The following is a 15,655-nucleotide window of genomic DNA, read 5'->3' as shown; positions in this document are numbered from 1 at the left end:
CCATGCCTCTCATAGGACACTGTCGCCATGTCCTGTGTCCTAGAAACACACCTGAGGCTCTGCGTCAACTCTCACCATACTGTTTGGCCAGAATTCAAGCAAAAGTGTCCCCCAGTCCCTGTCCCTTGGTGATCTGTCACGGACACCAGTACCGGATGAAACCTTCCTATGGTCCAACCAGAAGCCAGGCTACTCCTCGTTGCAAACTCAGCCAGTAAAATCCAAACCCTGCTATGACCAACCAGACCTGGGCTCTGGCATGAATCCTCAGCATGTCTGGGCTCTGGGGTGCCCACACTGCCCTCTACAGTTAAGCGGCCATGGCACTTGCCCTGACGGTCCTGGTACATCTACGCAAATACCTTACCAGGGAAGTAAGCCTCCCAGCGCATATAGAAAAGATCCCTCCACTCTGCAGCTCTCTTCCTTGTCTTCGGAGCACTTATTGCCACCAAATACTAACCCTGCATTTGTTGATTTGCTTTGATAATAGCAACAACTCACTGAGGACTTCCTACGCTCTGGGCACCATGCCAACTGTTTCCACATCTTATTTACGATCTGTAAATGCCCCCCCCCCTTGAGACAGGATCTTGTTACCCAGCTTAGGCTGCCTTCAAAACCTGAATCCTTCTGCTCCAGTCTCTTTTGTGTGGGGACTGTCACCAACACATACGTAGGCATAGGCCACCATATTTACTGTCAACATCCTTTCCCACAGGAAGTCCTGAGGTGGAGGCCAAGTTAGGAACTGGGCATCTGGGGTCTAATAGGCATGTAGTTTTACCTCGGGAATTCCATTTGATTGACTTGAAGGCTAAATACCTTTCTGTTTGCCTGTGATGGAATCGGGCTGAATAACAGATATTGAATGAAAACCTAAATTCCTTCTATAGAAATATCCGTGTAGATGTAAAATATCTTGACTATCGCCGTGGAGCATGAAGGTACACTCTGGGGACAAAGTCCCAGACTCCTGAGCCTTTACAATAAACAACAGCCTCTCCAGAGACAGGAAAACAAGCTGTGTCAAGAGCTGTAACCGAGCAGGACAGGAAGTCTGCCTTATAACCTAAATTCTGAAGCAACCACTTGCTGGCTGCTTCTGTGGGACACATCACCTCACGTCACCGTGGCCAATCTGGGATTTAGATGCCCTTACTATCTCCATCTTACCAAAGAGCACCCAGAGGGGCAGAGTGACCTCGTTATGCTAAGGGTATGCAGCTTGGGTAGAAAAAAACTGGTTTCAGGTAAGGCAAGCTGACCCAGGAGCACTTTGAAAAGAGAATATGACAATTCAATGTGAGGGTTAAGACGCATGGTCCTTGGCCTCTTATCCTGGGGAGTTCCAACATCAACGAAGAAGAGAAAATAGTAAAATGCCTTCCACAAATCCTGCACCAACTTCAGCCATTACTAACTAGGCCATAGGTGGTTTCTAAGCCAGCTGAGGAGCATTTTAACCCTGTTTGTAGTAACAGGAACATCCACTCCAGGCTGTGAATCAGACTTTCGGATTCTCTTCGTGGATCTGGGGCGCATTTGAGAACTGACTCTCCAGACCATGGCCTCCCACTTTAACGGTAAATGGTAGTTCTGAATTCAGTTTACTGAATGATGCTGGGGGAAACAGGCCCAGCAGACAGCAGCCGGTTCCAGATGGCACTTTCAAATCTAGCCCCTTCTCCTTTATGATGAGAACAGTAACCATTTCAATTTCTGTTCTCTTAATTTAGCCGAGGAAACCTTACAATGCATGGAGCTATACGGAGGACAATGGCCAGCACACTTGGGTTTAATAAAGAGGAGATGCGCAGGGAAAGGAGAAGCACACAGGCAGGAGGCGGTCGGCACTCCTAGAGGTGCTTAGGTCAGCCCCTGCATCTTCTCTTTTAATCCTCACAATGAAAAGAAAACAAAAATCCATTCATTGTTTTCAAGTTAAAGCGGCTCAGGCTAGGACACAATGATAGAATCTTGCTAATTACAGCTCTCCAGTCCCAGCCTAGATGGTTCTGGATACCAGGCACATGAAAATGATGGAATCCTGCTAATTACAGCTCTCCAATCCCAGCCTGGATGATTCTGGGTACCAGGCACATGAAAACGATCAGATGACTCAAAAGCCACTATATTTTGAGGATGTTTTTCCGCCCCCTCCCCTAACTCCTCCTAAGTCCTTCCCACCTCCCTGCCCACACAACTTCAGTTTTTGTTCTTTCTCAAAAACAAAACAAACAAACAAACAAAAAAGATAAAAATAAAAACCAGTAAGACAAAAAAAAAGTCGAAACAAAAATCCACAATAATAGCAAAACCTCTTGGTGCTCACTTTGTGCTGGCCATATACCACTGAGCAAGGGGCCTGTCCCGTCCAGGAGTGTGGTTGATGTGTGGCGTGGTCTCACTGGAGATCCCCCCCCCAATTGGGGACAATGGATTTTCCCTTTGCCACCAGGTAAACCACTGCAATCAGTTTCTAGGTTAGGGATGAATTTTACTCTAAGCTGTTACTGGGAATACCAGACTTTAAAATTACCTAAATTATTAATTTACACTATTTTAAGAAACATCTCATTAGGCAATTTAAATGCCTTGATCATGACTCATTTAAGACAGAAACCGTGGGCAAACGAGAAGGGGATTTGGGAGCCCCGCCCATTTCAGGAACACCGCAAGTCCGCCCGGGAATCTCAACAGCTGGGGGTCTCCCGTTTGTATAACCACATTTCTTAATTTAAAATTTCCAAGCGAAAAAAAGGGGTAGGAGATTCTCTGGGCTGATAACCCTGGGGATTCGAATCACGCAGGCAGGAAATAGTATCTCAGAGCTGGTTGTGTCTCTCTAGGGGTCAAGGTTTAGGGGTATCTGGTTCTGTTCCCCTGCTAGAATGCCTTCACCTGGAACAACGTGCCTTGCCTTTTATCAAGGCAATTGCACCAGCAAACCCTGGAGGGGGTGAGGGATATATCCATAGGTGTCTTGAAGTAAATATTTTTGAGGTGTCAGCTCGGAGAGGGGAAAATGAAATAGTTCTAGAACAGGCCCCTTGGAATCATTCTGGTTGAAGTCACCCCCACCATTCCTGGCTGTGGTTTTCTGTTCTTTGCTAAGTCTGTGATCTCAGACACAGAAGTCTCCTTTATCTCCTCAAACCCGATCAAGCAGTTTCTGCTAGTCGGATCTGTCACCACAGAGCAGGAGGCCCCGAGAGATGTCGTAGCGACTGTCCCCCTACTCCTTGTTCTCCCCACTCTCCCTTGCCACTCTGCCACCTCCTCGGTGACCACGCTGCTGTCCTGGGGACATGCCAAGCATTCTCCGATGCCAGGATTTTACACTTGAGCCCAGAACCTTCTGTCAGACAGCAAAGCGACAAGCTCTCAGACCCACTGTGGGGGTGTGGCATTCTGTGCTCTGCGAAACAGCTCCCTGTCTGCCACCTCGGTGCTCCAGCCCCACCCCCACCCCTGATTCCATTCCATTTTCTCCCATGGCACGTATTACCATCGGACATGCTTCTGCTAGCCTACTATCTCCCCAGCATGGAGAATTCCTCAGGGCTAAAGGTTCGGTCCCTTCCCCGCAGTATCTCCCCCTAGAAAAGTGGTTGGCGCTATTCACAGCCAGTGTGTGTCGCACGGAAGAGAGACTTGTGCTGATAAGGATGAAGCTGGCTGTGGACACACAGATGCCACCAGATAGGTGCTCTTCTGATTGCTTTACCGGGATCAGCTCGTGCCTGTGGGGCTCTTGATGGGGCCGATATTCCTTTCTTCTGACGGATGGGGAAACTGAGACACAAGCCACTGGGGTACTTGACCAACGTCACACAACTAACAAACTGACAAACTCAAAAGGGTCTTTTGAGCCTTATCTAATTGGCTCCCTTAAATTTACAGCGGGAGAAAACGTGTTCAGTTGAGTGAGCCAGGAGAAGGGCAGCCTCGCCACTCCCCACTTTCTCTGGCCCCCGCCTTTCCTATCGGAGTGGAGACCCAGTGAGCTCAGCAAACGTGCCTTGCACACCGGAAGCCCAAAGCAAATACTTTGTGGGGACAAAATGAGAAGACAGAACTTTTGGGAACCTGGAACTCTCTTCTCAGCAGCAATCGGGTCAGTGCCACGGTCACGGGGCAGGAGGACTGTGCTCTATAAACCCACACGGCCTCGCTAAAGCATCTGCACATGCTCCGCTCTGGGGCTCTTGCTCAGGTTCAGCTGATAGCTGGCAGGGATTTTAAAGGAGAGCCCGCTCTTAGAGCCAACCGCTATGAAGCTTTGGGCGCATGAACGCCCCCACCGCCCACCCACCTTCTTCTCAGTCTACCTCCGGGAACCGAGAGGGAGGGCTCATTACACAGCATTCGAAATGTATGTGCGTACGAGCAAAGGTTTCTGTGTGCGGTGGATGTGTTAGTGGGTGTATCAGAGGCTCTGAGTTTGCTGGCCATGCATGTGGAGATGCAGGCAGTGGAGGGTGGGCTTCTCACAGGGTGACTGGCCCTGGACACTCCCAGTCCTTGTGTCGTGGCCTTGACTCCTCTCACCTTGCAGGAATGTCTACCTGTATCCATTAACAAAACGTTCTCTAAACACTCACCAGAATAACACTGAGGAAGTGTCTTGCGTCGGGTACCAGTTAAAGGCAGACCTGGCCCCTATGGATTCTCCTAGAATCCTGTCGCGTTGGATTTACAAACAAAGGTACATCTAAGTACCGTTTTGGCCTCCATGAGCAGACCATGGCTGAGAGACCACCAGTCAGCAGCACTGCGGCCAGGCGAGCTGGCTGTAGCTGGTGTGACTGCCAGGCAGTGGGGCTCTTTCAAACGGCTGCCAATCACTAAGGGTGAACCAATGCCATCCGGGGCAGAATTATGGAAATGGTAGGACCTCCAGGGAGAGTTTGGGGGTCAATGCTCTCCCCTTTGATGCCGGGAGGTGGGAGGAAGCTCTGCTCCTGAGACCTCTGCCCCTCCCACATCTCCCCAGCGAGTCAACTGAACCCGGAACCTCCTCTGAGGCCCAACAGCAAATCAGGAGGAATGGCCTGGCCGCTGTTCTAAACCTGCTCCTTCTGTTCTCCCATAATTTTGTTTAAAACCATGCACAGATTTTAATCGTGTCATTTGAAAATGTGATATTTGATTATTCATAGGTCTAACATTTGTATATTACTCTCCATAATCAGAGTTCTTCAGCTGAAATGCTTCCTTTGTAAAAAAAAAAAATGATTAAAGTTGACAGTGATCATTTATTACACCTTTGGTGGTATTGACTTTACGCAAGCCTCATCTTTTTTTTTTGTCCCCATTCTACAGACGAGGACACTGAGGATAAGGCAGGTAACTGTGGGGAAGCCAGGCCTAGGTGAAGCCGTCCCTCTCGGTAGCCCAGGCTTTCAAGCCTCTGCTATTCTCATTAGCACTGATCACAGCCTTTCTGGGCGGCGTTTCAAGAGCAGGCTAAGCTTTGAGGCTTGTTCTTTGGGAGACAAACAGGAAACGCTGCCCACGGCAGTTCGCTTACCGCTAAGTGGAGTGGACTCTTGGGAGCAGCGCAATCCGATTCTTCAAAACCAGTGGTGGTTCTTTCCAAAAGCTGTGGAGACAATAGGTAAATAGATAGATAAATAAAATGCCTGTCCATAGTCAATACATGAGGGACAAGAAGTTATGATTAAGAGTCTTTAGTAGATTAAATAAATAACAAGTGTAGAAATTAACAGTTCAAAACACGCCATTTTAAATTCATAGGCAACACATTATTGATAGCTACATTCGAAGGGCGAGCTATTTTGTGCTTGCTCCTCGTTAGTATGAGACTAGAACCTGGAACTTACACAACCTAGGATATGCTGAAATAATGAGAACGAGGTTAATTTTAGCTTCAAAGCACTGATTAAAAACCCATCTTTCTAACACGGCTGAAATCAAAGGCGTCTTCGCCGCCCGGTGGGGCCCATGAACATCCTGCTCATTGTTTTTGGGGCATTATCCCCGGCAGGACTTCCTGGAATTGACAGGGTCTACCAGCTCCAAGCCTGTCCTAGAATGAACCTGTAGCCAGAGGATCGAAGAACCATCTCCCTGCTTTTACAAACACGGCGACCAGGGCAAGAAGACAATCAATCTGTTATGTGAACAGACACGGTTAGTTGTGCTCCCACGATGTTTATGTTAAAATAAGATCCCCCCCCCACCCCCCGTACACAGAGTTTGATCATTCTGCCAGTGTGCAATGCCTTAGTTCATTCACCCAGCCAACATTTGCTGGAGGAAACGCCAGCATTCAGTCTGTGCGGTGAGCAGCTGTGCTGGCTGACCCGACAGAACGCGGGGGGGGGGGGGGGGTCGGGGAACCCAGAGCGGTTAAGTGGCAGATGAAGGAATGCAACCTAGGTCTAACATATTGTCTTCTTTACCCTGTTCCATAGCCAGTGCAGCAGTATTGCAGAAAGTGGTGACCGCAGAGACCCTCTAGTCAAATGAGGGACTATCATGTTATATATCTGATATAACGCATATCAGTTTAATTTTCCCTTAAGTATACTTCCAATTAATATGCTTATTAAAATGTACAAAGTCCATGCGTTCTTAATGAACTATTCCCAAACCTAATGTCATCAATGCAATATGTACACACCCAATCCATCATCAAAGACTTCTACGGACGTGATGAAACTTGTACTCATTCAGAGGACTGTTTGTCTTAATCAAACCGTCTATGGACTGCTTCATCTTATCCTTTATCACCCCTAGGATTCTGCTTTCCATTCTTTTCCCAGCTGACCAATCAACTATAAAGTTTCTACAGAAAGGAATAACATGGCTTCAGCCCACTTATTCTTCTCTTGCTTCTTCCAACCAGCACAAGTTTGCCGAGACTCTTTTTGGGTACAGAAACCCAGAAGATTTGGTATTGCATCCGCTTCCAGCTCCCACAGCTGGGTAAAGATGCTGTGGGAGGGGAGAGAAAGGAGACAGCAGACAGTGTAAACAAACAGACGTCTCCAACCATCTTGGCTGGAGGCTGGTTCAGAGGAATAGGTGGTGGCTAGAAATAGGTAATAAACTTTTAACTAGACTATTGTTTCTGAGGAGGGCTTTCCCTGTTTCCCAGTCCGGTCCTGAGCTTGTGGTCTCATGCCATCCTCTGGCCTCAGCCCTGAATTCTGGGACAGCAAAATGACTCCATGCCCAATGGTCAGGGTTTTGTTCAGCCTCGGATGATCGCTGTATTTGAGCTTACACAATTTCTAGGATACTGTTTTCCAAACCCGGAGGCATTTCCACAGGACAAGGAGGATCACTAAAGAGCATCTTAATGTCTTAGAAGCAAAGGCAGCAAATGGAACGAGCAGAGTTTGAACCTATTTTACAAAGCGCATCTGTGATCACGAAGAACACATATGAACTCGGGGGGTGAGCTGACGGACTGGTAGGTTTAGTGAACCAGCAAGCTCACTGGATTTCAGGAGGCCCACATAAACATTGCACTAGAGCTGGAAACCCAAGCTTTATAAATAGTATAAATTATCTGTCTATTTGAAAACAGGGCAGTGAAATTTTTAAGTGTCCCAAGGGCTTTGGGATTAGCTAAACTAGTTTAAAAATGTTCTATTTAAGAAAACAGGAAGTAAGTTTGGCCCAGACTGTAAAACAGGTGGGTCTAGCTGGTGGGTCTGTGTGGTACCTCCTGCTCTGCTTGTTTCTGGCTAGACTCTGCCACCTTAAACGGTGTCCACAAATAGGGGGGCAGGGAGAGCTAGAAAACCATCAGACACGTCCACAGGGGTCAAGACAAGGAGACATTTGGAGACAGGTTTCTTGATCCTTTGGCAATAAAGACCTGTCGAGTCTGTGAAGGGTTAGAAGCAGGACAAGGGTCCCAGAAACCTGGCCCTCCATTAGAAATTCTACTTCACATGCCACGGGTTCACACTTAGGAATGAATGCTGCTCAGGCAATCCCAGGAACACACTTTAGCTGCTCGGCTAGGTGTGTGTGTGTGGTTTGTGGTGTGGTGTGTGTGTGTTTGGCGTATCTGTGTGTGTGGTGTATGTGTGTTTGTGTGGTTTGTGGCGTGTGTGGTGTGTGTGTGTGTGTGCGTGTGTGTGTATGTAATGTGTATTCGTGTGGTTTGTGGCGTGTGTGGTGTGTGTGTGTGCGCATGTACGTGTGGTGTATGTATGTGTGTGGTTTGTGGCCTGTGTGTATGCGTGCGCGTGTGTGGTGTATGTGTGTTTGTGTGGTTTGTGGCATGTGTGGTGTGTGTGTGTGTGTGCGTGTGTGTGTATGTAATGTGTATTCGTGTGGTTTGTGGCGTGTGTGGTGTGTGTGTGTGCGCATGTGCGTGTGGTGTATGTATGTGTGTGGTTTGTGGCCTGTGTGTATGCGTGCACATGTGTGGTATATGTGTGTGTGTGGTGTATATGCGTTTGTGTGGTTTGTGGTGTGTGAGTGTATGTGTGTTTGTGTGATCTGTGGTGTGTGTGTTGTATGTGTGTGTGTAGAACAGATCCATCCATGAAAGACACTGAGTCAGCCGAAGTCCCGGACCACCCCATTATATCACTACCACCTTTCCTTCAAATGATCCCAGGGACCTAGCTAGCTCTCAGGAGATCCCAGAGACCTTCCAATATCAGCATTGTACGACAAGCCAGGCCATGATGACATCTGTGGGCGCCTGGTCACTCCGCGGAATCACAGATGCTCTTCTCAGCTCCAAACCAATGGCTTCCCCAGGCCGCCACTTCATGAACAGCCGTGACTGTCAGGATTCTGCTCACACGCCTTCATGGTCAGCAGAACGAGCTGTGTCGCTTGAGATGGTCGCTCACGATTGCTCGCAGAAACGTGATTATGATTATGATTATTATGGAAAGGCATGAGCCTAATGTACTTTCAGTTCTGTCTTCTCTCCCTCCGCCTTCCCCCAATTCCACAAATAAAGAACCACTAACTCTCCTCACGTGTGCCAGTCAAGAGCTAAGCCACGTAAAGAGGCGATAACACACACTAGGGAGGGTGGAACTGGAGGCGTAGAATCATTTCCCATTTCTTCCTGGGAGCTGATTTTGATGACTCTGCTTATCTCCTCCCTCCAGCGTATCCAGTTCCTGTTGAATTCCTTGCCAATTAAAAGGCGTAAGAGCCTGTAGAATGTGTAACGAGAAGCTAATGAAAGCCATGGGGATGGTAAAAGCCAAGGCAAGGAGCAAACTGCATGGTGCGCAAAACTGTCCTGCTCCGTGAGGGCGCAGTAAACCTACTTCAGAGCCTGCCTCCTAGCAAAGGCAGACGCTTAAATCTATTCAGTAACTGATAATATAAACTAAATTAGAGAGCCATGGCTGAATCATGGCCCTCTGATAACGGAAGATGGTGTATTCATTTACATGTTGACCAAGAGCTTTTGGTATCATTGAAAAAAAGACTGCCATAATATTTTATGGGGGGGAAATAAATATAAACACTGTATAGTCCATGTCACTGTAGACGTTTTAAAAATATGAAAAAAAATGTGAAGGAAATCCACCAAAAGGCAAATAATGTTGAGGCCAGGGGCTCAACTACAGGCATGTTTATTTCCTGTTCCTACTTTCTCACACATTCGAAACTCCTACAAGAAATAAATATTTCTCTTAAAAGATATAATAAATAACAGACATTTCTATTTAAAGCTTAGATGGATAAGCTGGGTGCTTTCTGAAGTTTCTTTAGCTATAGCTACATTATATGTAGTAATAAATTTACTACATTATATGTAGTAAAAAGTTTAAGGACCGAATGTCTGATTGACTAGTATATTTTTGCAACGCAGCATGGGCCTGGCCAGTACCATTGTCAGTCAAGCTGCGTTTCTTCTGCTGGGGCCCAGACAAAAGGGACATCTAAGAGGAAGGGTTTGCTTTAGCCAGCGGTTTACAGAGGGATACCATCCATCATGGTGGAGAAACATGGTAGCAAGAGCATGGGGAACCCTGGTTACATTGCATCAAGCAGCCAGGAAGCAGGGAGACAAAAGCTAGCGTTCTGTTGTCTTCTTTTTAAGGAACGTGGTACCCAACCCCGAGCTTCTCAAGCCAGCTAAACCTCTCTGGGCACGTCTTCACACACACATGCAGAAGTGTGCCCCCTCCACAATTCCATCTCCTGTAAAGCTGACTAGGAATCTTAACGACCGGAGAATACATTCTGCATTTCAGATTCAAGAGGAAAACCAACTCTCCACACTGTGGACCACCGCCACAGTAAGTTCTAGAAACACCAGCCTGATACAAAGTGAGGGAGTGCCCGGGTTACTGCCATACGCAAAAGCATCTTTAAGGAACCCATCAGACCCACTGAGGACATCCTCATGAACAGGAACTAATGCAAACCATGTCTATTCGCCTCTTAAATTCTGAGAGCATTTCAAAGATAAGGCCACCGTTTTCTGCCAATAGTAAGTTCAATCTAATGTATTCTACCCCATGGAGAAGACATGTGATGTTTTTTAAATCCTTTTCTCTTTGTTTTCTTGTGTTACATGCATGGTGGTGGTGGTGGTGGAGGTGTGTGTGGTGTGCGTGTGTACGTGTGTGTGTCTGTGTATGGGCAGAAGAGGGATAACAGAAGTCGGTGTTAATTAGCCAATATACACTGATAACTAGATTGTAGAATTCAAAGCCACAGAGGTTATGATCGCTATCAAGAAGCAACTGATAGATGCCCCACTGTTCAGAAGAACACGAGAGCTCTACCACAGGGTTCCCCATGCGCTGGGCATGCACTCACCACTGCCAAATGCCCCGGGTGTCTAAACTTGTGCCTAAGACGGTGAGGAAAATTCCAGCTCTTTTCACAAGCATTGACAGGCCCATCCAGACATTCATTTGATAGCCTGATGCTAATCAAAGGCTGATTCTCTGTAAAGTTACAAATTAACTCATAGGTGTGTTTCCAGCAGAGATACAAATTACCTCGGACTGGTAGGAAGAACAATCCAGGGCTTAGCTGCTGCTGTCCTTTGGGACATGAACCGGTCTGGTGTGTAGCCCAACAGCCCCTATTCTATTGCTTCATTAACTGCTCTGTTTCTCAAGTGGTCCTTGGGCAAGTTTTACATCTGTACTCATTCTTTCAACTACCTAACTGACAATAAGGCTCAGAGTGATTATTTCATAAGTGGCTGGAGACCCAGTGGGCGGAAAAAAACTGGTCCCGCAGGAACCACCGGACAGAGAAAAATCTCCATCGACAGTCTGAGTCCTTCCCTCGCGTCCTTTGTATGGCTACCAACCCTCTTTTCTTCCAAAGCAGAGCACTGTTTATAAGACTCCCTCAATTCCTATGCCTTTCCATTCACTCTCCCACCCCCTCTTTATTACCAAAACACCAAAACTAAAACCTGCCCTTATAGGTAAATGTTTGTGGTCTCCAGTGGGAAGATACAAACCCTGCCTCTGATCACCAACTTTTGTACAATTATATGATAGGAGACCAAACATCCATAATGCGTGAATGTGATAAGTTGTAGAACCAGGTCTCTGCTGGGTACTTTTCAGGTACCTGGGCCTTTGGAAGTTGTTGTTTGGATCACTATCCTATTGTTGTGAAAAGATCCCATGATTAAGGAAACTCTTTTGACGGAAAGCATTTAACTGGGGCGTGGCTTACAGTTTTAAAGACTTAGTTCATTATCATCACGGCAGAGACCGTGGCAGCTGGCAGACAGGCATGGTGTTAGGAAAGTAGCAGGGAGAGCTACATCCTGGTCTGCCTGGGAGGCATCTTGGGTCTGGCTTGGGTTTTTGACACCTCAAAGCCAACCCTTAGCGACACATTTCCTCCAACAAAGCCACACTGACTCTAAGGAAGCCACACTGCAAGAACATCATTCAAGGCTTTTGATTTAGAACTGGCAAAGAGATTCTTTCGAGTTGTGTTCGAAGTTTAGCATAGTTTAGGGTGTGGCGCCTGCAGCTCCATTTGCTGAGTCCCCGTCCATCATCTTGGGCTACTCACTCAGCCACCAAGCTTATGTTTTTGAGTCTCAACAAAGCAGCCGCTCTCCAAGGAAGCTGTTATTGAACCTCAAAGAGAAAGGGAACTCCTCTTCGGAAAGAGCTCTGAGGACTTCCCAGCTCTTCTTTCATGGTAGGATGGAATACTGCCCGTGTCTCCTCACTCTCTTCCCAGTCACAAACACACTTTTGAAGACTAATCTTATTTTTATACCGCTTTTCCAATTTCAACAGTGCTCATTCTTAAACTACGAGTTGAGTTGCATTTAAGCTCTAATAAAACCTCATCTTTCCCACTAAATTAACAAAAGTCAATTTCAGCTTGTGGAAAAAGAAAAGAATATTAAAAAAAAAATCTAGCCTTGGGACTCAGGAGATGGTTCGGTTAATAAAGTACCTGCTTTGTGAGCACAAACCTGCATCCAATCTTCAAAACCCATGTGAAAAACTCTAGGCTGGTACTGTGGGCTTGTTATCCCCATGATGGGGACAGGGAGGGGGACGGGAGCGTCCCTCGGGCTCAGCTGATGGCTAGCCTAGACTATCTGGTGAACTCCAGTCCAGTGAGTCCCGGTCTACAAAAGGGTGGACAGCACCTGAGGAAGGAGAACCAAGGCTGTCCTCTGCCTTCTATGTGCACCCATTACACACAAGTGCACACACAGAAACATAAGTCTTTAATTTTCTCTCAGAGCTATCTCTGATAAGTGACTCTGCGAGGCTATTAAAATTTCTTGGAACATAAAGTTATTAGAATTGCTACCCTAAAATTGCCACCAAAAGCAACGTTTCATAAATATTACTGGACACAAGGCACTGCAGCATCTATCTACCAGGATTTTAGAACTGTGCCTTAGCAGCTCTCCGAATACAGGCAGATTGGACCAAGAATTACCGGCTCGGGGAGTGAAGAGTTTTAACAAGAGCCGCCACACTATAAATGAATGGAGATAGGATTTCTCCTGGAACAGGAGCACTGCAGTGGTTTTAATGGCAGAGCTACTGAGCCTTCCCCTTGATTGGAGGACTGGCTGCCTTGTGTGCAGAGTCCCTGATACTCGGGCAGGAGGGATCTAAGGACCTGGTGACTTCTCTATAGCACATGTCCTGTGGCAAAAGCAACTGTCTTAAGAGGGGCAGCCCTACACATCCACAGAATCTTTGTGGAAATCTTATCTAATATACAGAAATTATAATGTATATGTGTGTGCCGGTGTGGGTATACAAGCGTGCGTGCAAACACGCTTGCGCACTGGTGTGGGTATACGAGTGTGTGTGCAAACACGCTTGCCTGCTGGTGTGGGTATACGAGCGTGCGTGCAAACACGCTTGCGCACTGGTGTGGGTATACGAGTGTGCGTGCAAACACGCTTGCGCACTGGTGTGGGTATACGAGCGTGCGTGCAAACACGCTTGCGCACTGGTGTGGGTATACGAGTGTGCGTGCAAACACGCTTGCCTGCTGGTGTGGGTATACGAGCGTGCGTGCAAACACGCTTGCCTGCTGGTGTGGGTATACGAGTGTGCGTGCAAACACGCTTGCCTGCTGGTGTGGGTATACGAGCGTGCGTGCAAACATGCTTGCGCACTGGTGTGGGTATACGAGCGTGCGTGCAAACACGCTTGCCTGCTGGTGTGGGTATACGAGCGTGCGTGCAAACACACTTGCGCACTGGTGTGGGTATACGAGTGTGCGTGCAAACACGCTTGCCTGCTGGTGTGGGTATACGAGTGTGCGTGCAAACATGCTTGCGCACTGGTGTGGGTATACGAGCGTGCGTGCAAACACGCTTGCGCACTGGTGTGGGTATACGAGCGTGCGTGCAAACACGCTTGCGCACTGGTGTGGGTATACGAGTGTGCGTGCAAACACGCTTGCACACTGGTGTGGGTATACGAGCGTGCGTGCAAACACGTTTGCCTGCTGGTGGTGCTGCTCCCTCTGTGCCAGCCCGCTTGGGAGTGCCAAGTGAGACCCAGGGATTAAACTCAGGTCATCTGTCTTGGCCGCAAGTGCCTCCACCCACCAAACCGTCTCCCTTTCTGCTAGTCCTTCAAGAACTTCAGTGATGACCGTTACTTTTAGCGCTACGAATAAATACTTACATGGATTTCTTGAAAATTATAAAAAAATATTTAATTTTATATTGTATTTAAATTTATATTGTTTTTCTGCGTAGATGTTTTCAGACATCCAGTTATTTTGTTTCTTTTTAATCCTTTCTTTCCCCTCCCCACATAACTGGACGCGGAGACAGAAAGCTGCACCGTCGAGCAAACAGAAGCTCAACTTTCCTGCATCTCACCCTGAAGAACTTGAGCACAGAAGTGATTTTTTTTAAATTTTATATAAAAATAACCCTGGGTTGCCTTTTCTATCTCCACACTTACAGGCAGGCCTTCCCACCTGTGGGTGCTGCAAACTCCACAAACTCAACGAACAGCTGGTGGGAAATGACAAGAAGACCCACAGCGCGCACACATCTTGGTTGGTATCCCTGAGTAGTGTGGCGTAACTATCTGTGAAGCACTTACATCATATCGGGTATTATCAATACTCCAGAGAGGACTTGCAGGTCACAGGCACACAGAGAGGGCTGTTTTATAGAGACTTGCCCTTCTCTTGCTTTCTAGGCGTGTTCCTGGGACCATCTCCCACGGACACTAAGAGATGGTCAACCTTTCCTTCCCACCTACACTGGGGCTTCCTGACAAGGACACATGACACCAACGCTAAAGCTTCTTACTTTTCCCATGCTCTGAATTCACCGTATCTTTTGCTGCGATAAATGCACTCCCACGTTAATCACTTTAATTAGATTATACTGCGGTTCCTTTCTGCTGCTTAGATGCCGAGTTGTTTTTTTTTTTTTTTGAAAGATCTTACAGAGGGAATGGTGTTTATCCTTGAACTCTATCATCTATCAGACACAGAGCTGAGCCACCAGAATGAACACTTTTCCACGGGGAAAGGCCCCTGTGCCTCCTGGGCTTGCCCATCTCAAAGCCACAAGCCTCTCTCACATCCAACCGATAAGGGGGTACCAGCTTGGTTAAATCAGGAAGTTTTCCATCAACTGTTCTCCACATGAGCCTTCTGAATTATTTGTTGGAGAGATGGATGAATAGCCCTCATTGAGTTTCCAACTATATATTGTCACTAGAGACCTGCTTGTTTTACTGTTACTACTGCCCTGTGGAGATTGTTCTCCAGAGCAAAGATTCTCAAACAGGGAAGTATGCCTACTCTCCCACCCTACCCCATCCCCCAGGAACCTCTGGCATGAATTGCAATATTTTTGCCTGTGGGAAGTTGAAGGAGTAGGGTTGTTATTGATGTCCAGCAAGCAGAGGCCCGGGGAATTGCTAAGCATCCTGGGATGTAGAAGGCAGCACCCACAACACACTAGGCCTCGTGAGTTTTCCCATTCAAGACAGCAAGAGCGCAAAGGCTGGACCGCCCTCCGCGAGGGAAGGGAAGTAAAAGCAGACATTACGGTGTGTTCCCTTGGGCCTTTCAGAGAAGATTACCACCCACAGAATAGAGATCTGAGTCAGGGTTCCATCTCAGGCAAACAGCCTAGGGAAGCCCCGTGATGGAAGTGTCCCAATGTATCCTCATGAAGGAATTCGTA

General features: G+C 47.3%; 1 protein-coding gene across 10 annotated transcripts in view; it reads right to left on the bottom strand.

Annotated features, from left to right (window-relative positions):
• Nucleotides 1-15,655, bottom strand: part of Ankrd44 (ankyrin repeat domain 44) — a 219,715-nt gene that overhangs the window by 25,130 nt on the left and 178,930 nt on the right. For all 10 annotated transcript variants that reach the window (XM_075956578.1, XM_075956572.1, XM_075956576.1 and 7 more), the window contains exon 17: nucleotides 5,537-5,608. In XM_075956578.1, the coding sequence (XP_075812693.1) occupies nucleotides 5,537-5,608 (72 nt within the window). The remainder of the gene's footprint in view (nucleotides 1-5,536; nucleotides 5,609-15,655) is intronic.

The sequence above is a fragment of the Microtus pennsylvanicus genome, chromosome 22 (genome assembly GCF_037038515.1).
Source record: "Microtus pennsylvanicus isolate mMicPen1 chromosome 22, mMicPen1.hap1, whole genome shotgun sequence".
NCBI classification, from domain to species: Eukaryota; Metazoa; Chordata; class Mammalia; order Rodentia; family Cricetidae; genus Microtus; species Microtus pennsylvanicus.
This window is presented reverse-complemented; position numbering and strand designations above follow the sequence as displayed.